Raw genomic sequence first — 25,538 nt, 5'->3', positions numbered from 1 at the left:
ACAGCTGGAGTTCAAAGCACACGCAGCATGCAATGCAGATGCAAGCCCCTGTGTGTGCCTGGCTTCTGCGGCCTGCCTGCACTTGCTTCAGGGCACCTCAACACTGAGACAGAGGTGGGGACAGAAGACAGAAGACAGGCCATTTCAGTGGACCAAGCCTCTCCCCGCAGCTCTCGTGTCTTTTCATGACTATATAGGCTAACTTATTAGAAACTAAACTGGTTGGGTGCTGGTGGCTCACGTTTGTAATCCTAGCTACTCAAGAGGCTGAGATCTGAGGATCACGGGTAGAAGCCAGCCCATGCAGTTAAGTCTGTGAGACTCTTATCTCCAATTAATCACCAGAAAACCAGAAGTGGAGTTGTGGCTCAAAGTGGTAGAGCACTAGCTTCAAATGAAAGAGCTCAGGACATCGCCTAAGGCCCTGAGTTCAAACCCCATGACTACCACCACGACCAACAAAGCTGGGTACTGGTAGCTCATGCTTATAATCCTAGCTACTCAGAAGGCTAAGATCTGAGGATCATAGTTCAAATCCAGCCTGGGCAGGAAAGTCCATCAGACTCTTACTTCCAATTAACCACTAGAAAAACTGGAAGCAGCGCTGTGGCTCAAAGTGATAGAGCACTAGGTTTGAGCACAAGAACTCAGGGACAGGGGGCTGGGAAGGTGGCTCAGTGGTAGAGTGTTTGCCTTGCATGCACGAGGCCCTGGGTTCAATTCCTCAGCACCACACAAGCAGAAAAAGCTAGAAGTGGTGCTGTGGCTCAAGTGGTAGAGTGCTAGCCTTGAGCTGAAGAGCTGAGGGACAGTGCCCAGGCCCCAAGTTCAAGCCCTCCGACCGACAAAACAACAACCTCCCCTCCCAACCCAAATGACCGCGCTGCTTTGTGGTAGGATTTTAAATGGGCCCGCTAGGTCCTCTACCCGCTGGGTATCTGTCCTTGAAGCTCTGCCAATGCCAGGAGGATGACACTGGCAGCAGGGGCTGGGGAAAGGCTTCCCTACTTACTTGGGGTGGCTGTAGATCCAAAGCTCCCGCTGGCCGAGCTGAACGGGTTTTTGTTGGCTGCGTCCTGGCTGGGTTTTCCTCCAAGGCCGCTGAAGAAGCCTCCCCCTCTCCCAGCGTTTCCAGACCCAAACACGCTCCCGCTGGAAGTGGGGGACTGCTAGAAAACAAAGGGGCAGGAAGCAAGGCAGGATGAGAGGTCACCGTGAAACGACAGGCCACCTCCGTGGCAGGAGGGCACACATGGAAAAAGCAAGAGGACTGGATTAGCTTTGGAAGGGACGCCCAACAAACCCAGGAGAAGCAGGGCCCTGGCCGGGGCTTCCTGTGCACAGCGGTTCCCAAGCCCCTGCGTGGTAGGCGGGGACTGTCTGTGCTCCTCTTGCCCTGTGGTGTCTGACACCATGCCAGGGCGGGCAAAGCAATCCCCCAAGAGCTTCACCAAATAAAGAAGTTGGAAAATGATTTAGACCTCCCGAGCGCCACTTGTTGTTCCTTCTAATCTCTGGCTGAACTCATTGGCAGCTGGTGGCGAGTGCTTTTTGTCATTTCTCTAATGTGCACATGGGATTCCGGCAGCTCTGCGCGCGTGGCAGGAGCTCCAGCGCTGGATGCTGACTCCGCCACGCATCGACTCCGAGCTGCTCCAAGCACCGCACTGGATTTCTGGGGAAACTGGTTCTTTAAGGACATCCAGGAGGGTGGTGTTCCCTTTGATGAAAGCTGACCTCAGAAATGGGCAGCCCCGCAGGAGCTGTGGACGGCCCATCCGGGGCACAGTGGTGCTGTAAGAGGGGGTTAGTACACTGCCCACCTCAGGTTGGAGAGTGAATCCAATGAGCTCAGAGATGAACTTGCCTCACACAGCAGGGCCTGAACGAGTCACCTGCTCAGAAACCTGGCTGCTGGTTAAAAGGACGGCAGTGTCCCTGTGCTAGGGACTCTGTCTCATCCTGCTCTGCCTGGCACACCCAGCTGTCACCCTGGGCCGAGACTAAGGCAATATGTAACGAGTCAGGGGGTAGCTCCTCATTTCTGTTCACAAGTGCCAAGATCCCTCCCTGACTCGCCTCTGCCATACCAAAGAAGCGCCAGCACTTTAGCTGTCTTTTGGACCCCAAACACAAAAAAACAAATTCTTGCCTTAGCCAGAGTTCTAATGTGTTTTATTTTTATTTTTTTTGGGTCTGGTCGTGAGGCCTGAACTCTGGGCCTGGGCGCTGTCCCTCAGCTCTTCAGCTCAAGGCTAGTGCTCTACCACTTGAGCCACAGCACCACTTCCGGCTTTTTTCTTTTTGCTTATGTGGTCCTGAGGAATCGAACTCAGGGCCTCAGGCATGCAAGGCAAGCACTCTACCACTGAGCCACCTTCCCAGCCCCTTCTAATGTGTTTTCAATCTCTTTCTTGCTGTCCTTGAACTCATCAGCTCAAGGCTAGTGTTCTACCACTTGAGCCACAGCGCCACTTCCAGTTTTCTGGTGGTTTATTGAAGAGTCACAAACTTTCCTGCCTGGGCTGGCTTTGAACCGTGATCCTCAGATCTCAGCCTCCCGAGTAGCTAGGATGACAGGCGTGAGCCACCAGCGCCTGGCTTAGTCTCTTCAGACTTCTTTAAAAACGACAGGAATTCAAGCAGCCATTTGGGGACGAGGAGCTTTGCACAACTAGAATCCAATCATGAAAGCCAAAGCTTTGCTAAGGGCTGAGAGGAAACCATGACTGAGGAACTCATGGATAGTGTGAGGCCGGGCAATGCCGAGGAGGACCAGCCCGGCCTTCTACAGCTATCCACAGAAACAAGCAGGGTGGGCCTGAACATACTTCATGGGGTACTGAGCACAGGGCAGTGAAGGCATCCTCAGGGCGGGTACTGAGCACAGGGCAGTGAAGGCATCCTCAGGGCAGGTACTGAGCACAGGGCAGTGAAGGCATCCTCAGGGCGGGTACTGAGCACAGGGCAGTGAAGGCATCCTCAGGGCAGGTACTGAGCACAGGGCAGTGAAGGTATCCTCAGGGCGGGTACTGAGCACAGGGCAGTGAAGGCATCCTCAGGGCCGGTACTGAGCACAGGGCAGTGAAGGCATCCTCAGGGCGGGTACTGAGCACAGGGCAGTGAAGGCATCCTCAGGGCCGGTACTGAGCGTACTTCACTGAGTGAATGAGTCCAGCAGGTACTGCATCCTCATGAACTCACTCAACAGAACCCCATCCATTGCGATTGAAATAAACAACAGCGTTTTAAAACTGAAGTTATAGCAAACTGAACAAGTGCACAGAAAGTTCAGTTTTTTGGTCATATTCACTCTGCTGTTACACCTTTAATTTCCAAATCTCTGCAGAGATGCTATATTCAACTATTTTTTTCCCCAATATTTTCTTGTAAATCCTAGAGCACAGCAGCTATTTTTAAGTTGTTGTCTTAGTTCTAACATTTGGATTATCTCGAGGTTGTTACTTGCTGACTTAAAAAATCTGATTGCAAGCTGGGCACTGATGGCTCATGCTTATAATCCTAGCTACTCAAAAAGCTAAGATTTGAGGATCACAATTTGAAGCCAGCCTGGGCAGGCAAGCCTATGAGACTCTTTATCCCCAATTAAAAAAAAAAAAAGCCAGAAGTAGAGCTGTGGCTCATGTGGTAAGAGTGCTAACTAGCGCCTTAACCACAAAAGCTCAGGGACAGCACCCTGGCCCTGAGTTCAAGACTTAGGACTGGTAAATGCAGTGGTCCAACTGTCTTCTGCCTGTCTTTATAACTGAGAGAAGTCAGCCTGTCAGCCCAGCCAGAGCTGCTGTGAGTCTTTTTATTTTTGTTGCCTGTGCTCTCACTGTGATAGCAGATTTTCTTCCTGCACTCTGACATGTGCTGGCTTTGGGAAATTTCAGTCCTTCACTCTTCTAATACAGCAACACATATTCTACCTTTCTCTTCTGGGGCTCTGGCTAAATACGTTAGATTTTCTGCTTGGTGCTTCCTTTTTTCTCTCTCTGAAGCATTCGGTGTATTTCTTCTCTTTCAAGATCCAGCAAATTACAGTTTTGGGGCCCAATCTTGCCTATAATCTGTGTTTTTTCTGTTTTTTTTTTTTTTTTCTTTTGGGTTTTTTTTGTTTTTGGTCAGTTGTGGGTCTTGAACTCCGGGCCTGGGCGCTGTCCCTGAGCTCTTCATCTCAAGGCTAGAGCTCTACCACTTGAGCCACAGAGCCACTTCAGGTTTACTGGTAAACCTGTTTGTAAATAAAACTTTACTTGTACATTGTGAGATGAGGCTGCTTTGTGCTGCAGCCAGGGCTGAGCAGCTGTGAAAGAAACTGAACGCAGCTCTCAGCCCTGAACACTGACCCACTGAAATTTTATTACACTTCTCTACAAGTTCTACTTGGTTCCTCTTCAAAGTTGTTATATATACTTTGTACAGTTTCCTATTCTCTACAGGCATTTTGAAGTTTGCCTTTCATTTCTCTTAAGCATGTAGAACAGTTGTGCTTTATAGTCCAGCAGTCTCTGCAAATCGTTTCTGGTGTTTATTTTGGCTCTGGCTCGTGGCTGCTGTGGGAATCGGCATCCCAAGGGTCACTCCTAAGTCGAATGGGAGTTTAGAGCGAATGAATGTCCTGTCAGACATCTGGAGGCACCACTGTCCGGGGGGCCACGTACACAGGGTGAGCTCCAGGAATCTGAGTCTCCCCTGAGTGTGGGAGAACATCACCTTTGTATGCATTTTAGTATTTTCTGCTCCTTTGGCCGCGGGGCTCCTTAAATACAAAGTTCAAAGTTTCTCAGGTTAACGAAGTCCTTGGGGCAGAAATGGCGTCTGTGCTTACTTTCCTCCTCTAGGTTCCTGTTTTCCTGTGAATCTGGCTGGGTGAAATACCATATTAGCTTTGAAGACATGACTTCTGGTTTCATCTCATAGTTTTCGTCATGATCTGGTTTGAATGACTTAGATTACCAGATGTGGAAATCAGAAGTTTCATTTCTCTCTTTTGAGGAAGATCACCGAGGGTTGGGAAGATGGCTTAGTGGTAGAGTGCTTGCCTTGCATGCATGAAGCCCTGGGTTCGATTCCTCAGTTCCACATAAGCGGAAAAGCCCGGAAGCGGCACTGTGGCTCAAGTGGTAGAGTGTTAGCCTTGAACACAGAGAGGCTCAGGGACAGTGTCCACGCCCTGAGTTCAAGGCCCAGGACTGGCAAAAAAAAAAAAAAAGGAAGATTACCGACTAGGGCAGAGCCCATCTGCCAAGCCAGGGGTTGATAAAACCTCTGAGGAGCCGGCCGCCGGTGGCTCATGCCTGTAATCCTAGCTACTCAGGAAGCTGAGATATGAGGATCAAGGTTCAAAGCCAGCCCAGGCAGGAAAGTCCGTGAGACTCTTATCTCCAATTAAGCACCAGAAAACCGGAAGTAGTACTGTGGCAAGTGGTAGAGCGCTCACCTTGAGCTGAAGAGCTGAGGGATAGCGCCGAAGCCCGGAGTTCAAGCCCCATGACGGACAAAAAAACAAAAAAACCTCTGAGGAAGATCACCCTGCCTACCAGTTACGTACTCACTGCTCTGTAGTCATGTGCCCTAACTGCCCTTACAGCCGTGCCCTCTTTGCATGCCACAGACACCTTCCTTCTGAAGGGAGGGCTTCTCAGGAGACAGCCAGGGTGCATGCTGGACTTCATTGTTCTCATCTTTCAAGTGGGAGCAACCACCGCTCCCATCCCTAGAGTAGTTGTGATGATGAGTTTGAGTCATTCAACAAGGCACTTACAAGGATGTGCGGGCCTTGCTGGCGCGCAGGGGTTGCTGCTGGATCAAGAACAGCAGCTCAGGGCATCTGGAGGAGGCCCAGGACTGCAAACAGCTCAGCGCAGTGGCAGCATGTAGTGTCCACTGTACATTCTCCCACCAGCCCCAGCAACCACTTAAAAATGTAAAAACCATTCTTAGCTTACGGTCTTTAAAGGAAACAAGGCCTACAGGTAGACCTGGCCTGAGGATTGCAGTTTGACAACCCCTGGCCTAATAAAACAGGCAGAAGATTGACTGAAGGCAGCAAGTCCTTCCCCCAGGACTGACAACAGATGAAGTCCTGGTGGTTGGCTCTCTGTAATGCAAGGGCAGCCGCTTGTCTGCCCTCAGGGCAACTTAAGCAGCACGCATGGAGGTCTGCTGGGCCTGGCCTGGCCACTAGCATAAACTGACTCGGTTACACCGGGGAGAATGGGGGGAGATGTGGACACGCACGGAGACAGAATGTATTTACCTGGCCAAAGACTGTTCCACCAGTATTGGCGGCTTGACCAAACACAGAACCAGTGTTACTAGATCCGAAACCTACAAAACACAAAGAAAACAAAAGTTCAAACTGGATGAGTCTTAAATAGTAAAGACATTAAAAAAAAAAGGCACGTAAGTGTGCTGTTACCCTGCCACCAATCAACTTGAGTGAAACTGCTTCCTCACTGAGCACACCAGTTCCTGTGTCCTCCAGACCCTGTGAGGTAGCAGCACGCCTGCACAGAGGCTGCACCACCCGCCATCTTCTTTCTGTAAATCACCTCGATTGCTTATAGCACCCAGTACAGTGCAAATGCCTGCCCAGCCCCCACGTTCTCTAACTCATCTCTGGATTACTTACAATGCCCAGTACAACATTCATGGTACCTAAGTAATTGCTGTATTATTTAAGCAATAATGATAAGAAAAACTCTGCACATGTCAGCACAGTCTGGTTTTTGGTCAGTTATTTTCGCTCTGTGGCTGTATCTGTAACTGTGGAATTCAGAGGCCTGACTTCATAGCTTTTCATAATAATCCTTCTCTTTTACCAGTGGATGTGGGTCAGTAAGATGGCATAGTCTCAGAGAAGCTTCTCCTGGGACTCAGCCACCAAGAATGCTTTCCAATCACTAGCATTATAGATACTTTTCCTCCCTACTCACCGGCACCTCAACCTCCCAGGTGACAGAACGAATGGTGGAGATGCCGGGCTGATGAGGGCCAGGATAGTTTGGCAGAATGACACACTGCAGCAAAGAGCTGGAGATCTGTGCTCGTTCCTGATACTGACCGGGCAGTGAGCTTGTGCGGAGGGCTGGAGGGCAGTGCGCAGCCCTCCACACAGCACGAAAGGGAAGAGGGTGAGCCCTTCAGGGGCTCTGAATCTGGTCACCTGGCTTGCTATGCAGATTTTCTTGAGATCTGACAGGAGAAGCAACAGTGTAGAGAGACGGGGGCAGTGCAGGGCACCCTGTAGCCTTCTATTTGTTCCCACAGGGGACACACCAGCCCATCTCAGGCCTCAGGTGAACCTCAAAACTATCTCTTTACCACTGTGTCCTCCTTACAGCTGAACTTGGTAACAGCTTAACATGCACTGGAAGAGGGAAAACATTTCCATCCTAATCAATCCTAAGCCACTTTTGAATTATCCTCAGAATGAGTGAACATTTCATTATTTTCCCCCAGAGCTTAGCTGCTGAAGGGCTGCCTTTCATTATGGAAGCATCAGAAGCCACGCTTAGGACAGTCCTGGCACTGCTCTGTCTACTGGTGGCTTTTAGAAGTAAACATAGATGCTAAATTGGAGATGTAATGCTGAAGCAGGTTTTGTTCTTTGAAACATAGTGAAACTATTAAAAAACATTATGATACTGAAAACAAGCAGAACTCAGCTCCTCAAATGGTAGGATCCACTCTTCAGACAAGCAAGATGGTGCCGCAGGAAATAAGGCCTACAGAGGAGGCGGTGAGGAGCCCGCTGCTCCTCCGACTTACAGCCAGCTCTGGCTCACGTGAGCTCGGCCTCCAGGGTCTACGCAGGGACTCCCAGCCTCTAACAAGCCTCTCCAACGGAAAGGTTCACCACTCTGAGCCACCAAGTTACTTGCCATGACTTTGAATTAAAAACACTTGGTTTTTCGCCATGGAATCGGCAGTATGGTAGCTAGCAGAGTAGAGCTTGCTGGGCCTGCTAGATCCAGACCCAGCCGGAGCATCTCCCAGGACTGCGGTGCTCCCGGCACCCTTCTCCATCTGACACGTTCTCTTTCGCTCCCTCTCCCTTTCTTTCCATGACACAGCAGTAAGCTTGCTGCCAATGCTCCAGACGGTCCAGGGAGGGACAAAGTAATAATCCGCTGCACACTCTTACCTGAAGCTTGACAGAAGCTAAACCCCGAGAGTGCCGCTGTGGACGTGGTGGCCGAGGTGCTGCCGAACACAGTGCCTCCCTGCCCAAAGCTGGGGCTCTGGCCGAACGCGGGAGCGTTGCTCTGGCCAAACAGCCCCCCGCCCGTGTTGGTAGAAGACTGTCCGAACGAGAAGGAGCCAGAGCTGCTGGCGCTCGAGGAAGCCCCGAAGACGTTTCCCGTGGTGGACGAGGGGGTGGAGGACACGGCCTGGCCGAAGGCGGGCCCAGAACCGAACCCAGGCTGGTTGAAGGAGAAGCCGCTGGCTGGGCTGCTCGTGGCTGGTCCAAAGGCCGGGGCCTGGCCAAATGTCGCCTGTCCAAAGGCCCCGGAAGCAGAAGTGCCGAAGGCAGGGCTGCCAAACCCTGGGCTGCTGGCCTGTGGTGTGGTGGCGGCAGTGCTGGCGATGCTGCCCGTCTGCTGCCCGAACAGGCTTGGTGCGGTGCTGGCTGCCACCTGACCAAACACCGGGCTGGGCGCGGGGGCAGAGGCCGTGCTGCTGGAGAGCTGGCTGAACGCCGAGCTGGCGGCGGGTGGCTGGGTGAAGACTGAGGAGCCCGAAGTGACAGTGCCAAACACTGCTGTGTCTGTGGTAGGGCCCGGGGCGGTGCTGGGCACAGTGCTGCTGCTGGTAGGGGCGCCTGCAGCTTCGACGGCCCCCGGGCCCGCAGCCGGGAGCAGAGCTGCTCCTACGGCGGCCTGCGCGGGGGCGGCGAAGGTGGAGGCGGGAGAGGCTGCCTCCGTCTTGACGTCGGGGCTCCCCACAGCTGCTGGGGTGGCCTCGGCAGAGGGGGCCGTGTGGCTGGCGGCAGATGCCGCGGTGCCGGGACTCCCGACTGCCGGCTGTGTGAGCACGGGTTCTTTTTTACTGGTGTCGGAGGCCGGCGGTGGAGGCGGAGGCTGAGGCTGGGCCGCCGCGGGCTGTGCTGGGAGCGAGGCAGTGGGCGCCGAGGCCTCACCGTGGCCTGACTTCTCAGGTGCAGCCGATGTCTGGGGCTCTTCAGGGCTCTTTCCAGAAGACCCGGGCAGGGGGGAAGCAGCGGGCGAGCTCAGGAGGCTGCTGAAGGACAGGGTGGGGAAGGGCGCTGGGAGGGCAGGGGCCGAGGAGGCTGGCAGGGGGGCAGGCAAGGAGCTTGGGTTACTGGTCTGCGGGCTTCCAAATGAAAAGCTAGACTTGCTGCCGCCCAGAGACATCCCCCCAAAACTGGCCACCCCAGCAGGTCCCGTGCTGCTGAGACTGCCAAAGACCGCAGCGGAGGAACCGCTGGCGCTGGTGCTGGGCGCTGCAGTGCTGGTGGGCACGGAGGTGGCGGGGGGCTCGGCGGGCTTCCCTAATGCCGCAGAGCCCGGGAAGCTGAAGCCCGAGGACACGCTGGGCTTGGCTGGCTGGCCACCGGACAGGCTGGCGGGCGGAGCCTTACTGGGTGGCTTGGCAGAGTCCTCGGCCTGGCCCACCCGCAGGCCCGAGAAGCTGCCGAGCGTCTCCCCAGACGCAGAACTTGGGAACAGCAGCTCTCCCCACTTGGACGGCGTCTCCAGCTTGCTGGAGGAGGTAGTGGCGGCCAGGGCGGCCCCGGGCGGGGCGGCTGGCCTGCTGCTGGGCGCCGGAGACTCGGCTTCGGCAGGGGAGGAGCCCTCTGGGATGGGCTCGTAGAAAGGCTGGCCTCCCCCGCCCAACGACGTCTCCAGCTGGTTTGACTCTTTGGTGGCTGGTGTCACCGCTAGGCAAGAAACAGAAGTTGAGAGATGGGTTAGACTCCGCAAAATACCACTTAACAAGTTTCCACTGGCTTCTCTCTCCTCCAGGGTGGACAAGTTGTTCTAACAGTGGCATCTTCCCAGGGGGCGGGAGGGGATGAATGGAAACTTCCCCACGGAAGCATTAACCCGGCCCAGGCATCTCACTAGGTAGGAACAAACAAGTATGGTTTTTATGAACCAAAGAAAAACAGAAAAGGCATCTTGGCTACCTCAGCCCTGAACTGAGGGTGCTCTGCCTCACACACCCCAGCCCGGCCTGGCAACACTGACAGCTCTGCCTTTATTGCTCAAGGGCACAAAATGCCAACTACAGACCACACTGACACACGGGGGAGCTACTCCTGACTCTAATCACTGGTGCTGTACTGAGCTCTTTATGGATTGCTGTCTCTTCTCACATTAGCTAAAAGGTGATGTGGAATCACTGCTGTTTATTCCTATTTCATTTTCCTCACTATTTTTGACAATGATTTTGTTCCTTTCCGATCTTTTTATATCACGGTGGTGCTTTCCTGTACAAATGGGGGAGAAAGCAGGCCTCAGGGTGTATTGACACATTTCAGTTGTCAAAGGTTAAAAGAAGACCTTACAAATTTCTGCTCATCAGAGAAAGGAATGAAATCCCTGACCTTTTCTGGGCCACGCTTGGATCAGGGTCAAGATGTCTACTATGGTTTCAGACCCCTGGCCCCTCTAACACTTTGGGTATTCTAACAAGCATTAAGGCATATAGGCATACACTATAGTGTATGCCTACAGTCCCAGCTATGGACACAGGAAGATCATTTGAACCCAGGAGTTGGAGACCAGCCTGGACCACATAGAATTCTCCTACCTAATAATAAAATAAAAAGCTGGGCACTAGGTTCTCACACCTGTAACCCTAGCTATTCAGGAGGTTGAGATCTGAGGATTCCAGTTCAAAGCCAGCCCAGGCAGGAAAGTCTGTGAGATTCTTAGTGGTGCTGTCACTCAAGTGGTAGAGCGCTAGCCTTGAGCTGAAGAGCTGAGGGCCAGAGCTCAGGTCCAGAGTTCAAGCCCCATGACCGACCAAAAAAATAAGTCTCACGGACTTTCCTGCCCCAGCTGGCTTTGAACTAGGATCCTCAGATCTTAGCCTCCTGAGTAGTTAGGATTACAGGCATGAGCCACCAGCGCCTGACTAGTTCTATCTTAATGTTAACATTTAAATGCTAATGGGTAGCTTTGACTTTCCAGAAGCAGATTCTCTCCTTGATCTGAACTGCAGAGCCCGCTGTGTTAATTTCTTATACAGAACCCTGAGGGTGTTGCAGTGAAGCATAGCAGCACGCACCGGCAAGCGGCCTGCTGACGTACCTAGCCCTTACGCCAAATGCTAAGTAAGTCTTATCTATACAAAAATAACTGCGTTTGTTTAAGGAAACACAAAAGTGATCTATTCAATGCAGAGACTATACCTTGGGTGGCAGTGAAATTAGAAGACGGTGTTGGTGCAATTATCCCAAAATTAAAGCCAGCTCTGCCAAGTAAAAAAAAGAGACGTTAAAAAGCAACAAACCAAAGGCACATCTTCCCCTTAGTACTGCATGCTGCAATTCCTTCAGACCATCTGCCCCTGAGGACATATCTTAGGGACAATGCAACCACCTCAATATCTCCGAGGAGGGAGAGGCAATTTGTCAGGGAGGGAAGAGGGGCAGCAGGGGGAGGCCTTGGAAGCATGGCGGTTTCTCAACGCAGAGGCCTGAGTGGAGACTGATTCCAAGGAGCAAAGGAGCAGCAGTGGGACAGCAGGCATGTGCACCAGAAACAGAAATTAGGGAAGCTGCTTGGCCAGTGTGGGAGTGGGGGAGAAACCTGGCCAGCAGCAGCAGCAGACTAGAGTCAGAGTCCTCTCAGAGTCCTCCCATGGTCAAGGGGCAGGCCAAGTGAGCCCATGCTACTGAGACAGAGGCTGGATGGAATGCAACGGAAGCCTTGCCTCAGCAGCTTTGACAGAAGTGGTGGAATTCTATCAAAACTACAGACAACATATAATGTCTTCCCTCAAGCTGGGAAGGTGGCTCAGTGGTAGAGTGCTTGCCAAACATGCATGAAGCCCTGGGTTTGATTCCTCAGTACCACATACACAGAAAAATCCAGAAGTGGCGCTGTGGCTCAAGTGGTAGAGTGCCCTGGCCCTGAGTTCAAGCCCCAGGACTGGCCAAAAAAAAAAAAAAGTCCTCCCTCCTTTTTCCCCCTGTTGGGCTGAAGGATATTCCTGAAAAACACTGACGTCAGGGGAAAGGGGTGTGGCTAACGATTCCAGCCAGACAACAAAAAACTGAAAGCACTCAAGGGTATTCATTCAGTACAGGGCTTGAACTCAGGGCTTTGCGCTTGCTTCTGGCTGGCTGAGTGGAGCTCTACCTACTTGATTCATGACTCCAGCCTGGCTTTTTGCTGGTTATTTTATATAGTTTTGTTTTGTTTTTTTGTCGGTCGTGGGGCTTGAACTCTGGGCTTGGGCGTTGTCCCTCAGCTCTTCAAGTCAAGGTGAGCGCTCTACCACTTGAGCTACAACGCCACTTCCTTTGCTGGTTATATTAGAGATGAAGTCTCAAGGACTTTTCTACCTAGGTGGCTTCTAACCATATCTGCAAGATCTCAGCTTTCTGAGCAGTTAGCTAGGATTACAGATGAAAGCCACCATGTGGTTGAAAGCAGCTTTTCTTTTTGTCAGCTGTGGTGCCTGAACTTAGGGTCTGTGTGCTGTCCCTGAGCTTTTCGCTCAAGGCTGGCACTCTACCACTTTGAGTCATAGCACCACTTCCAGTTTTCTGGTGGTTAATTGGAGAAGAGTACTACAGACTTTCCTGCCTTGGCTTGCTTCGAATCACTATCCTCAGATCTCAGCCTCCTGAGTTAGCTAGATCTACAGGCATGAGACACCAGCACCTGGCTCTGAAGGGGCTTTGGTAATGGAAGTGAACACACAACCAGGTAATGGCAAATAATCTAGGGACAGGTGTGATCTCAACCCATCTAACTGCACATGCATATGGCTGGAGAGCTGGCACTGGCTCCACAGTGAACAAGACTACTTTGTAAGGCTTAGAAGAGTCCGTCCTGTATTTCTTTTTTCTTTTTTTTTGGTCCTGGCACTTGAACTCAGGGCTTGGGCATTATCTCTGAGCTTTTATGCTCAAGGTTGGTGCTCTACCACTTGAGCCACAGCTCTGCTTCCAGCTTTTGGGTGGGTAATTGAAGTCTCATAGACTTTCCTGCCTGTGCTGACTTTAAACCTTGATCCTTAGACCTGAGCCTCCTGAATAGCTAGGATTACAGGCATGGACCATTGACACCTGGAAGTATTTCTTAACAAAATGAAACACATCCTCCAATCGATATGAAAACTAAAGTATGAAATAGTGGCCATCTTCTCTTGCACTCTCTATGCAGGACAGTGATTAGAAGTAAAGCCAGGGCTGGGAAAGTGGCTCAGTGGTAGAGTGCTTGCCTAATAGGCATGAAGCCCTGGGTTTGATTCCTCAGTACCACATACACAGAAAAAGCTGCAAGTGGTGCTATGGCTCAAGTGGTAGAGTGCCAGCCTTGAGCATAAGAAGCTCAGGGACAGTGCACAGTGCCCAGGCCCTGAGTTTAGGCCCCAGGACTGGCAAAAAAAAAAAAAAAAAAAAAGAAAGAAAGAAAAAAGAAAAAAAGCCAATTCAAGTGTTATATACAGCCCCTAAAGGGGTCAGAATGAAAATACCTTCAGTGTGAGAAACCTGATGACCAGGGTTAGAATTTTATCAGATAATTTAAAGGACTTGGTACTCCCAAAAAAGGGGCTTAGGTGAACAACTGAAACGAATGAATAGGTAGGAATGCACACAGAGAGCCCAGCTCCAAAGGGAAAGGGGAACGGACTTTCAGAACACTCAGTGCGTAGCATGCTGGCCACTGCGGGCAGAAGCTGCCACAAGCACATGTGATGTGCCACAAGCACATGTGATAAACATGTGCACAGCCCTGCTGATCTGAACAAAGACTTGGAGGAGCTCTTTGTGATCTACCACAAAACCTAAGTGCACCACTGACCCAGAGGGAGTGAAGGAGAAAGGCTTGCTGAAGTGTCCCGCGGCAGATGGTGTGGAGCTCACAGCTGCTTCTGTCTTGGCTGGCCCTGAAAAGGATGGAAAATAAAACAAAACAGAACAGGAAATGAGGCCATTTCAAAAAGCTGGCTTGAAGCTCCAATTTGTAATTCCCTGCTCTTAGACAAGGTAGGGGGGCTCAAAGCCACCCCTTCAGGTTGAGAAGCCCAGACACCCTCTGACAAGCAGGAGGTGAGCGCTGGCATGTTGCCTAATGTGGGCTCCGGGCAGAGCCTGCTGGTCAGCTCTGAGTCCGTCCAACACAATGTGCTCCACACCTGCCTTTCCAGAAAAGGACTCCAGTGCACTTCAATTCACAGCCTAACCCTATGTGCTTGGAGGTGCAGCTTTTCAGTATTTGAAACTAACATATACCAAAGGGACCAAGGGGAAAAAACTCCAAAGATAAATAGATTAATAGGCTAAACATTTCCGAGTAGTGACTTCTTGATACATTTCTGCATTTTTCATAGATTTTTGTATTGAACAAAAAGAATCATTTTCATTTTTTTCTATTGCCTGGGAAAGGCCTGACTGTTACAGTACAGACACATGTAGGAAGTTAAATGTAAAGCTGTCATCCTTCCTATGTTCAACCTCACTATTTACGTACTAGTAGTCTAGGGTGTAATCCCCAATCTTCTCCCTGGCATATTTTAGTGGGGGGAAGGAAGAGAAAAGGAAAATGTATTTTAAAAGCCCCAATCCAAGTGAGCAATCATAAAAATCTTTTTCTTTAAAGGAATATGGGTTATATGTTAATAAAAGTTTTCAAAATGACAGGAACGCAATTTAGTTCTGTAAGCATGTTCAGTGCAGCTCAACACACAGTGAGAAACCCTGTGAACTGTGAGTAAAATACTGTGAAACCTAATGGGCTACACGATGAAAACCGCACAGTGGATGGGTACGAGACCCAGCAAGACGGACAGGACATCCGCTGCACGGGGAGAGAAACGAGGGAGCCGGGGAACAAAACCAGTACGAGCAGGGCATACCTGGTTTTGTTTTAAAAAAAAAGAGGCAATTTCAAACTATGTATCTGTAATGCTGTGAGGGGCACTTGCTATATTCCACGTCTCTACAACACAGGCATTATTTCTATGACTATGTATGGAAATTCTTTTTCCCCTCAGTTGTGGGGCTTGAACTCTGGGCCTGTGTGCTGTCCCTCAGTTCTGTAGTTCTGTTACTAACAAATATAAGAACTGTCCTGTACATGTTTTGGATTTTTTTTTAAAGAAACACTGTACAGCCAGGCGCCGGTGACTCACGCCTGTAATCCTAGCTACTAAGGAGGATCTGAGGATCATGGTTCAAAGCCAGCCAAGGCAAGAAAGTCCATGAGATTCTAATCTCCAATTAATAACCAGAAAACTGGTAGTGGCACTGTGGCTCAAGCGGTAGAGAGCTTGCCTTGAGCTGAAGAGCTCAGGGACAGCGCCCAGGACCAGAGTTCAAACCCCATGACCGACCAAAAAAAAAAAGAAAAAAACACTGTACAAACTCAGATGGACTTGTTTTTTTTGGTCCAGTTGTGGGGCCTGAACTCTGGGCCTGGGCGCTGTCCCTGAGCTCTTCAGCTCAAGGCTAGCGCTCTACCACTTGAGCCACAGCACCACTTCTGTTTTTTTTTCTTATGTGGTGTTGAGGAATTGAACCCAGGGTCTCATGCATGCAAGGCAAGCACTCTATCACTGAGCCACCTACCCAGCCCTCAGATGGCCTTTTTAAGTGAAGTTTTCCTCCCAGGAGAAAAAGGTTCTGCTCTAAAGCTTGGCTGTCCAGCAAGTGAGAGCAAGTAAACGAGCACCAGTGAGCATCACTGACCAGCAACCACGTGCCTCAGGCACTGGAAAGCAGAGTCCCTCAGGCTTGCCTGATTCTTAACTTCCAGAGTGACAAGGAGCTCTCCAATCAAGTCTTTAAAAGAATTTAGGATATATGACCTTGCCAAACTTTTCCTAAAGTAGTAGCCAGAATTAGACTGACTCTTAAATAATTGAAGTCTTATTGATACCACAAAGCTTTTCCGGTCCACATTAAGCTTAAGGCACACTAGTGGAGAAGTCCACATACCTCCTCCATCTCTACTCCTTCCTCTTCTTCCTCCTTTCTCACATGAGTGGTGTGTGAGGCCGCCAACTGTGGCTCCACATTAATCCAAATTTGAGAGTATACCCTTGTGCACACAATAATATGTATATTTTTGTTCCCCCTGCATATAAGAAACATTTTTTGGCCAGGCACCAGTGGCTCATGCCTGATTACAATCCTAGCTACTCAGGAGGCTGAGATCTGAGGATCATGGTTCAAAGCCAGCTGGGGCAGGAAAATCTATGAGACTCTTATCTCCAATAAACCACTCAGAAAACTGGAAGTGGCGCTGTGGCTCAAGTGGTAGAGCACTCACCTTGAGCAGAAGAGCACAGAGAGAGAGCCCAAGCCCAGAGTTCAAGCCCCATGACTGACAAAAAAAAGAGAGGTGCTGGGAAGGTGGCTCAGTGGTACAGTGCTCACCTTGCATGCATGAGGCCCTGGGTTCGATTCCTCAGCACCACATAGGCAGAAAAAAAAAACTGGAAGTGGCATTGTGGCTCAAATGGTAGAGCGCTAGCCTTGAGCTAAAGAGCTGAGGGACAGTGCCCAGGCCCAGAGTTCAGGCCCACGACCGGACCCCCAAAAAAAAAAAAAAAGAGAACGTCAAAAGTTTTTCCTAGTCCTGGAGTTTTTCAAACTCAATTCAAAATCGCAGAAGCTGCTGAAGGCCTTATTCACTTCCTAGAAGTTTCTCACCAGTAAGTTCTTGAAGGTAACCTCCATTTTTATTTCCTGTGCCAGCTGCCTCTGAGATCTAGAAGACAATTCTTTCACCCTTATTTGCACTAACACACAAATGCGAACTGACCTGAGGCTTTGTCACCAGAGGACAAGTGACCGGGTGTTGGCATGGAACCTGACGGCTTTAGGGAAGGTATCAGAGAGCCCTGAAACAGAACAAGAAAATTGTTTAGGCTAAAGCACTAGTCATTCTTGGAATACAGGAGCAAGTATAATGTAAATGTGAAAACAAAGTAAACAAGCCAAAATAAGAAGTGATATATTAGCTTCACTCAATTTAATTAAGCAAGGAAAAAAGAAGACAAAAGAAATTGCCTGTACAATCATGCAGGGAGACAGAAGGACGTCTCTATGAACTGTGGCAAGGCAGGCATGGCAGTCTGGCACACGGCTATTTGCCCAGTGCCTAGTACTGTGCACGGCACACAAAAGGCCCTTGAATACTGAGTGGAGGAAATGAATGAGTGAGCAAGTGAGGGAAATGGATGAACTCCGCAGGAGTTCATGATAAGATGATAAAACTGTCCAGGTTCTCTGTGTCCAGCCAGTGGCTCTGCAGGCAGCTGTCACGCTTTATGCCTTCACACACATCCTCCGTGGTAAACATGGTCTCCAGGAGGATGTCCTGTGCCGCGTGCTTAACTCACGGCAAACCAAGGAATGGGGTCATGCTTGAGAACTCATGGTGGCCAAGTTCTGAGGTTCGTCTCAAGCTCTGATCTCAAGCATAATCTGAAGTTCCTTGTATCTAAGACAAATGTAAGTTGGGAGAAACCATGATTTCTTAAGGGAAGTTTCAGAAGGAGCGCCACCTACCTTCCAGCCATCTCCTGTTATTTTCTTCTGTGTGGCTGCATCTGTTTACAGTTATGTAACCTACTTTTGTAGAAGTGTGTTTTTATTATTCAAAAGGCCCGTAGACATAATATCACTGAAAATATGCAAACGCTGAGAATAGACTAAGAGAAAACACGAGCCATCCACCCATTGGTCACTTATACAGTACAGCAGCCAGCAAAGACTGGATGTCTGTAGCTGGGGTCCAGCTCTGGCGCACCCAGCCACTGACTACTGCACAGCTCGCATGGGTCTCTTGGACCAGGGCTGCTTCATCAGTGAGACACATCTAGACACCTCGTGCTCTTGATCAGCTGAGATAATGTGAAGTGGAATAAACTGAAAACCAAAACTCCTCACCCAAATATAGAGTATTAGAATGCCAACAGCTGGTGTAGAATGACCAAGGACCTATGAAGACGCGGCGGGTCCTGCCTGGCTGCTCTGCTAACCATGGCAAGAAAATGTCTAGGCCCAAGCGTCTCCTTGCAGGTATACAAAGTAACATACAGACGGAACCACCTCCCAAGAGAAGGAATAAAGGACCTTTTCTTAATTGGTTTTGTCCGACTCTGTATTCTTTACCTCATATAGGGTGTATACCCGTGCACATCTGAGGGCAGGTGGGGGGAGGGCACAGAATCAGTGGAAAATGGGTGAAAAAGTACAGCAGGGCCACTGGCTGCACTGGATGTTGATGAAAGTGAACCCACGATTCACAGGTGGAGACTGGAGGGAGGGAATGCGAGAGAATGAGGGAATAGATGGTATTAAGCAAAAGGAAAGAAATGTATGTATCACCTGACATATGTAAAGATAACCCTGCTCTACCACCTCTAAAACAACAATCAAGTAATTGGGAAAAAAAAAAAGTTTAGGAAAAATGGATACAAGCCTTCAATAAAACTGTGGCTCACCGGGCTGGGAAGGTGGCTCAGTGGTAGAGTGCTTGCCTTGCATGCATGAGGCCCTGGGTTCGATTCCTCAGCACCACATAAGCAAAAAGAAAAAAAGCCCTAAGTGGCACTGTGGCTCAAGTGGTAGAGCGCTAGCCTTGAGCTGAAGAGCTGAGGGACAGCACCCAGGCCCAGAGTTCAGGCCCCACGACCGGACCCCAAAAAAAAAAACAACTGTGGCTCACTGAGACAGAGACAGGACTAAACCAGTACAAAGAAGAGAACACGTAGGACTGTCAAAGTCAACAACGGCAGGTTACCTGCTTGGCCTGGCTGGCAGCCACGGGGGCTAGCACTGGGTGAGGAGCTTTAGCTGTGGAGCACGGCACTGGAGAACTGAAAAACACAAAGCATGGACTCACAAGGAGGCAGACGGGTGAAGAGCACACATTCCCCAAGCCTGCTTTTGGTGCCACACACGATACCAGCGGGGAGCACAAGACAGATTTCTGGGGCTCCCCCCAAATGCATTAGACATTTTGTGGAAGACTAGCTTTTAGACAACATTTGGGTTTTTACCATAAAATTCAAAGCAGCAACCTTAAGACACATGTCCTGTTTAGAAATGGATCTTTCGCCAATCTGAAGAAAGACTTCCCACTTCCTATCCCCTCCCCACTCTGGACCATGTGGACTTCTGATACTTTTTTCCAAACCTAAAAAACAGTATGGATGCAATAAATGACCTGCTGCCACAACCAGCCCAAAGGTGTTATACCCAAAGAGATCAGAGCTTCTAGAAGCGGCTATCCCCAAGAGCCCTGGCTCCCAGGTCAGGACATGTGGGGTTTGCTTCCAAGCTGACCCTGTGCTGCCGTACCCAAAGCGCACTCCTACTCAGAGATCTTCAGCTCACCTGAGCAACATATGGGGGGGGGGGAGCTGTTACTTTATTATTTGCAGTAAGAGGTAGAGATCACCTTTTGTTTTTCAGAGCTCTTTCCAGACTTAAGGAGGATTATTAAATTCTCCATCAAACCAGGTTCTGATGGCCTGTGCCTGTGATCCTAGCTACTCAGGAGGCTAGATCTGAAGATCACAGTTCAAAGCCAGCCTGGGCAGACAAATCTTCAAGATTCTTCAATTAACCAGTAAAGAGCCAAAAGTGGAACTATGGCTCAAGTGGTAGAATGTCAGCCTTGAGTGAATTGGAACTGTTGCATGCGTGCACACACACCTATACACTCACACTCACACTCACACACACACACACACACACACACACACACACACTTACTTTCAATCAAAAAGTTAACTTGGATGAGGAGAAACAAAGGGGTCCATGTCACATCGAAGTCCATTAAAATGTCTTGACCCTCACAAGCACATGGGATTCTCTGCTGGGATAACACAGGACCCTTCCAAATAGACCTTATTAGACTAAGACAACAACAAAACAAACAAAAAAGAACTTATTTCTAATAAAACGACCGCTGCGCTCCATGAGAGCTGCAGGAGTAATAACTGCGCATGCCTCTGGAGGAGAGCTCCTGTGTCCCGCCGGCACGTATCGGCAGGTGGCAGGAATGGCAGGTACAACGACCGACCCATGACCGCCCTCTGCTCGGCTCGGTCTCCGAGGAGAGAAGGAATGTGCAAAAGCAGACTGCTGGGAGCTGAGCAATCCCTGGGCAGACACAGATTGCTGAGAGAAACAGTCTGAGCTGGCAAGAATCACAAGGGAAATGAAGCTCTTACGCTCTCTCAAAGACAAAAAAAAAAAAAAAAACTAGAAATAAGAATAAGACTAGCAATTTACCCCCATCTTGGGAAGCTTCTCATACCTGAAATTTAGTTACAATGTGATTTAAGTAAAATCATGCAAGCACTAGATTGAGCACAATTACTGTTCTATTGACTTGTGATGGTGCTTTGTATCTATCTCCTGGGTATCCTGAATCCCAAACACACAAAGCAAAGATTCACAGTACCAACACTCCATCCCAGGGGGCAGCGTTCAGGGCAGGGCTGTTCAGCACAACCAGCTAGTAAGCCAGCTGATAAACCAGGCTCAAGAAACACCCAGCACAACACAAAAGGCAAAACAGAAAAGAACAAGGAGATGTGCCCCAGGCATGCATAATAAGCGGCAGTCACTGGCTACAGTGTCCATGAGAGGGAAAGCCGAAGTCAGAGTTAGCACAGCAGGAGCAGCTTTAGTCTGACCTGAAAGATAGCACAAGAACATTTGCATACTCGGTTCTACAACATAAAACAGGTACTAGAGGAGCATAAGCAGAAAATGACACAATTCAAAAACTGGAGTCGCCAGAGCCGGTGTGGTGGCTCACGACTAAAAGCCTAGCTACTTTCAAGACTGAAGGCCAGGCAAGGAGAAAAGTTTGTCTCATCTCATCTCAACAGAGAAGGCTGGATATGGTGGCAAATATCTGTCATATCATGGAGAAAGCAAGTAAGAGGATTGCTCTCTAGGCTGGCCTGGGAAAAAAAGAAAGACCTGATCTCAGTATAAATAACCAAAGCCAAGACAGGGCTTGAGATGGGGCTCAAGTGGCAGATCATCTGCCTGGCAGGCACGAGTCCCTGAAATCAAAATCCTCCTACCAACTTATAGCCACGGTCCTGAGCTGTTAGACTGGAAGCACAGTGAAGGCCTCCTCCATGGTCCCATTGGTATGCATGAACTTGACTCCATTGTCATGAATAGGTTCTGTCATCTATTTCCACGTGGTAAAGGAAGGAAGGACTTAAATGACAGAGGCCCAGTCAGGTTTTATTACCACACATGTTTTAACATGGCAGGTCAGACCTGAAGTGCACATGTCACTACATTCAAATCATCCCATGAATAATGGGTATTTGGCATTAACTAGAAGGAAAGAGCACCACCTACTAAGAGTAAAGAAAAAGAAAAACCAAGCAGGGGGAAAAGACACATAGGCATAGGGAATATTATTTCTATTGGTAGAAAATGAGAACAGTTCACTCTGGGGAGTCCATCAATGGAGCCATTTCTGCCTGCTATTGTCCCCTGCTGGTGAATTTAGTGTCTTTGAAGACTCAAGCTTTTTCCAAAGTTGGTTCACCCTGTGGTTTCTACACGAACGTCTAGATACAGTACTTGAACAATGTACGGTCGACATTGAATTTCATGCAGAAATACAACATGCAGCAGCACAAAGTAAGACTCTCCTTGTTCTTCAGTAGTGTAATATCACCTGAAGACAGACTAGGTAAAAGATGTATATGACAACTGCAATTAGCAAGATGGTTAGTAAGTCAACAAAAAGAGGTGCTGGTAGCTCACACTTGTAATCCTAGCTACTCAGGAGGCTGAGATCATGCTGGGAAGGTGGCTCAGTGGTAGAGTGCTTTCCTTGCATGCCTGAGGCCCTGGGTTCAATTCCTCAGCACCACATAAGCAAAAAAAAAAAAAAAGATGCTTTAGGAGGCTGAGATCATGGTTCAAAGCCAACCTGGGCAGGAAAGTCCAATAAACCACTAGAAAACTGGAAGTGGTGCTGTGGTTCAAGCGGTAGAGTGCTCACCTTGAGCTGAAGAGTGCAGGGACAGCACTCAAGCCCAGAGTTCAGGCCCCACGACCGACCAAAAAAAAGGTACAAAAAAAAAAAATGTGGCAGAGCTAGCCTTAAGTGAAAGGGCTCAGGGACAGTGTCCAGGCCCTGAGTTCAAGTCCCACTACTAACCACCCCCCCCAAAAAAAAAGAAAAAAAAAAAAAGGAAGAGGCTGGGTGTGGTGAAACATTCCTATAATCCCAGTTACAGGAGAGAGAGAGAGAAATGGGAGGATCATCACCATTTGAGGATAGCCCAGGCAAATGTCAGCAAGACCTTCGGTGGAAAAACCAAACCAAACCAAACTAACTAAAAGCAAAAAGACTGGGGGTGGATCGCCTACTTAGCAAATACAAGGCCTTGATTCAATCCCCAATACAACAATAAAAGCAATCTGGAAAAACAGAACAGGAACACAAAGAGAGAAAAAACAGCGATGTGTAGATATAAACCTCAACATGTTTATACAGCAGACTTAAATGGCCTAAGCAGCTAATGAAACATCACAGACTGTCAGATAGAATTACAAAACAGTAAGGACCAACTATTTGCCTCAAGAAGAGCATTTTAAGGCTACTGTGTGGGGCTTGAACTCAGGGCCTGGGCACTGTCCCCTGAGTGTTTTGCTCATAGCTAATGCTCTACTTACTTGAGCTACAGGTTTACTTCAGTTTTTTTTTTTTTGGGGGGGGAGTGGGTGGTTAATTGGAGGTAAGAATCTCATGGACTTTCCTAACTAAGCTGGTTTTGAACTGTGATCCTCAGATCTCAGCCTTCAGTAGCTAGGATTACAGGTTTGAGTCACCTAAGGTTACTTTTAATGGTTAAATACATATATTAAAAATGACCATGTAGGGGCTGGGAAGGTAGCTTAGTAGAGTACTTGCCTACCATCTATGAGGCCCTGGGTTCAATTCTTAGTACCACATAAACAAAAAATAATAAACAGTTTTTAAAAAATCTAAAAGTTAACTGTTTAAGTGTATAGTTAAAATAGCATTAATTTAAAAAAAAATCAGCAAAGGACCCAACTAGACATTTGTCCAACCATGAATGAAATGGCCCCTAAGTACACAAAAAGATAGGGTCCTGAGGCACGAGGGCAGTGGAAATCACAACCACCACACGAGTGTGAACAGACCATGTCACACCCTTATCCAAAACACAGTGGGGAGCAACTGTTGCTGGGACAGTGCAAACTGGAATGCAGCCACTGGAAAAGTCCGAACTAAGCTCAGTATGGAATGAAATTCCACTCACAAATATATACTCCAAAGGACGAGGACAGCTATTCACAGCAGACGGTGTCCACCACTGTGCCCCTGCGCTTCCTCCGCCCCGGCCACCTGTGCTGAGAGCTTTCTTCTCTCAGTTGTTCAAGAGAGCTGCACTTTGGCCTTGGGTTTGATTCCCCAGTACCACATAAACAGAAAAAGCCAGAAGTGTAGCTGTGGCTCAAGTGGTACAGTACTAGCCTTGAGCAAAAGAGCTTTGGGACAGTGCCCAGGCCCTGAGTTCAAAGCCAAAGGTTCTGAAAACAACGGTCTGTCTGGTGTACTTTGGCCCATTCTCAGTGGTGGCTTGTACACACTCTGCAACCCTGGCTAGCACTCTGGGTATTCACTCTGCCGAGCAGCTTCCCACTACTGAAACTCCAACTCCTTTCCAGCTCCCTGTAGACAGCAGCCTTGAGTGACTGCCAGGTCTCTGCTTGTCTCGCCCTCCTGCTCCATTAACCTGCAACGAAGAAAGTGGGAATGGGGCAGTTTCAGGGCTGTGTCTCTGCTGGGCTCTCAGTGATGTGGGAGCAGGACCAGGCCTGGCCTCTCACTGCCCTTTCCCTAATCCCCATCACAGATGTCCAGTGAGCGGGAATCTGCTAAGCAGGAGACAGCTCAACAGAGCTCATGACAGACCCGGGAGCCAGGGTCTGCCCCAGATCCTCGCCTGCGTAAAACAGGGCAGCCAGTCACTAACAGGACGGTGATGTTAGTGAGCATACTCCTGTGACACAAACATGGAAGTTTGTCCTGCAGTGTCCCTAAGACATACTCAGAAAATGCTAAAAGCAATGCTCAATACAAAATGCAATGCACTTAGAAAACAAGTCCTTCAAGGAATATGAATCTGGAAAATACAATTTTTACTTGTCCAGTACATTTAGAGTATTGAGCAAATGATTCTCTAAAAGGAACTATGTCTCAGGCACCAAGCTGGGTGAAAAGAAAATAGCTGGGTGAAGAGAAAGTGACTTGGGGCTGGGAAGGTGGCTCAGTGGTAGAGAGCTTGCTTTGCATGCTTAAGGCCCTGGGTTCGATTCCTCAGCACCACATAAGCAAAAAGAAAAAAGCCAGAAGTAGTGCTGTGGCTCAAGTGGTAGAGCGCTAGCCTTGAGCTGAAGAACTGAGGGACAGCACCCAGGCCCAGAGTTCAGGGACCACGACTGGACGCCCCCCCCCCAAAAAAAAAAGAAAGTGACTTCAGGATTCTCCTTCAATCTTGATCTACTCTACTTCTCTTTTTAGAAAAAGAGCCAACAATGGTGCTGCTAGAACAACGCTGTTATCAGAGACCAGGCCGGACACACCAGGAAAGACCAAGCCTAAGCAGTGGTCAAAAAGTGCAGAGGTAGCCGCAGCCTAGGCACTGCTGAAATGGCTGAGGTGCGGCCCAGGCGTGTTCCTGCCTCATACAGCACGCTTTTAGGAATGGAAATCTCGCTATAGTTCCTAGACTCTAAAGCAGAGTGTTTGAGAAGTTCACACCAACCGCAAATACCACATTGGTCTACATAGTACTCCACAGCTTCAAGGTCACTCTGTGATAGGAAAGATGGTAAGCTTGTTTTTGGCTGCTAGTATGGCCCTGAGACAACCCAACTATTTTCTACAACAGGCAGTGCTGGTAAGTGGATGATAATGGAAAGAGGAGCAGGGAAGTAGAACTACCCCACAGAGCACAGACGGGCAGCTGGCGTGCTCTGCGGTGGCTGTGGACAACCAGCATAACCAGCCCCAGGGCCCATGGCTGCTCGTCTTGCCGAACTCTGAGTCCCAGACACAAACTCCCTGCAAGACACTGCTTGATCCACAAACCAGGAAAAGACCCTTGCCCTGCCCCCACCAGGCACAGGGGAGACTAGTTGTGGCTACAAAATGCTGGTCCCTTACCTCCTGAGCCCTATTGTAGACTAAAGACAGAGAGCTCTGGCAGCAGAGATCCTGTTCTCTAAGGCATGGAAGAGAGAGCGAGGGTCTGAAAACACAGCTGCTAGCTTCTAGAATACTCTTTCT

At 49.3% G+C, this 25,538-nt stretch overlaps 1 protein-coding gene across 6 annotated transcripts in view; it reads right to left on the bottom strand.

Annotated features, from left to right (window-relative positions):
• The window catches only part of Nup214 (nucleoporin 214), a 70,712-nt gene that overhangs the window by 11,563 nt on the left and 33,611 nt on the right, over positions 1 to 25,538 (bottom strand). For 4 of the 6 annotated variants that reach the window (XM_070014858.1, XM_070014861.1, XM_070014859.1 and 1 more), the window contains exons 25-31: positions 18,969 to 19,044; positions 16,983 to 17,061; positions 14,019 to 14,103; positions 11,393 to 11,454; positions 8,156 to 9,913; positions 6,266 to 6,336; positions 1,013 to 1,169 (exon numbers count right to left, since the gene is read on the bottom strand). In XM_070014858.1, the coding sequence (XP_069870959.1) occupies positions 1,013 to 1,169; positions 6,266 to 6,336; positions 8,156 to 9,913; positions 11,393 to 11,454; positions 14,019 to 14,103; positions 16,983 to 17,061; positions 18,969 to 19,044 (2,288 nt within the window). The remainder of the gene's footprint in view (positions 1 to 1,012; positions 1,170 to 6,265; positions 6,337 to 8,155; positions 9,914 to 11,392; positions 11,455 to 14,018; positions 14,104 to 16,982; positions 17,062 to 18,968; positions 19,045 to 25,538) is intronic. The other 2 variants (XM_070014862.1, XM_070014864.1) reach the window with 1 other exon arrangement.

The sequence above is a fragment of the Dipodomys merriami genome, unplaced genomic scaffold (assembly GCF_024711535.1).
Source record: "Dipodomys merriami isolate MVZ:Mamm:240054 unplaced genomic scaffold, mDipMer1.0.p SCAF_11, whole genome shotgun sequence".
NCBI lineage: Eukaryota > Metazoa > Chordata > Mammalia > Rodentia > Heteromyidae > Dipodomys > Dipodomys merriami.
This window is presented reverse-complemented; position numbering and strand designations above follow the sequence as displayed.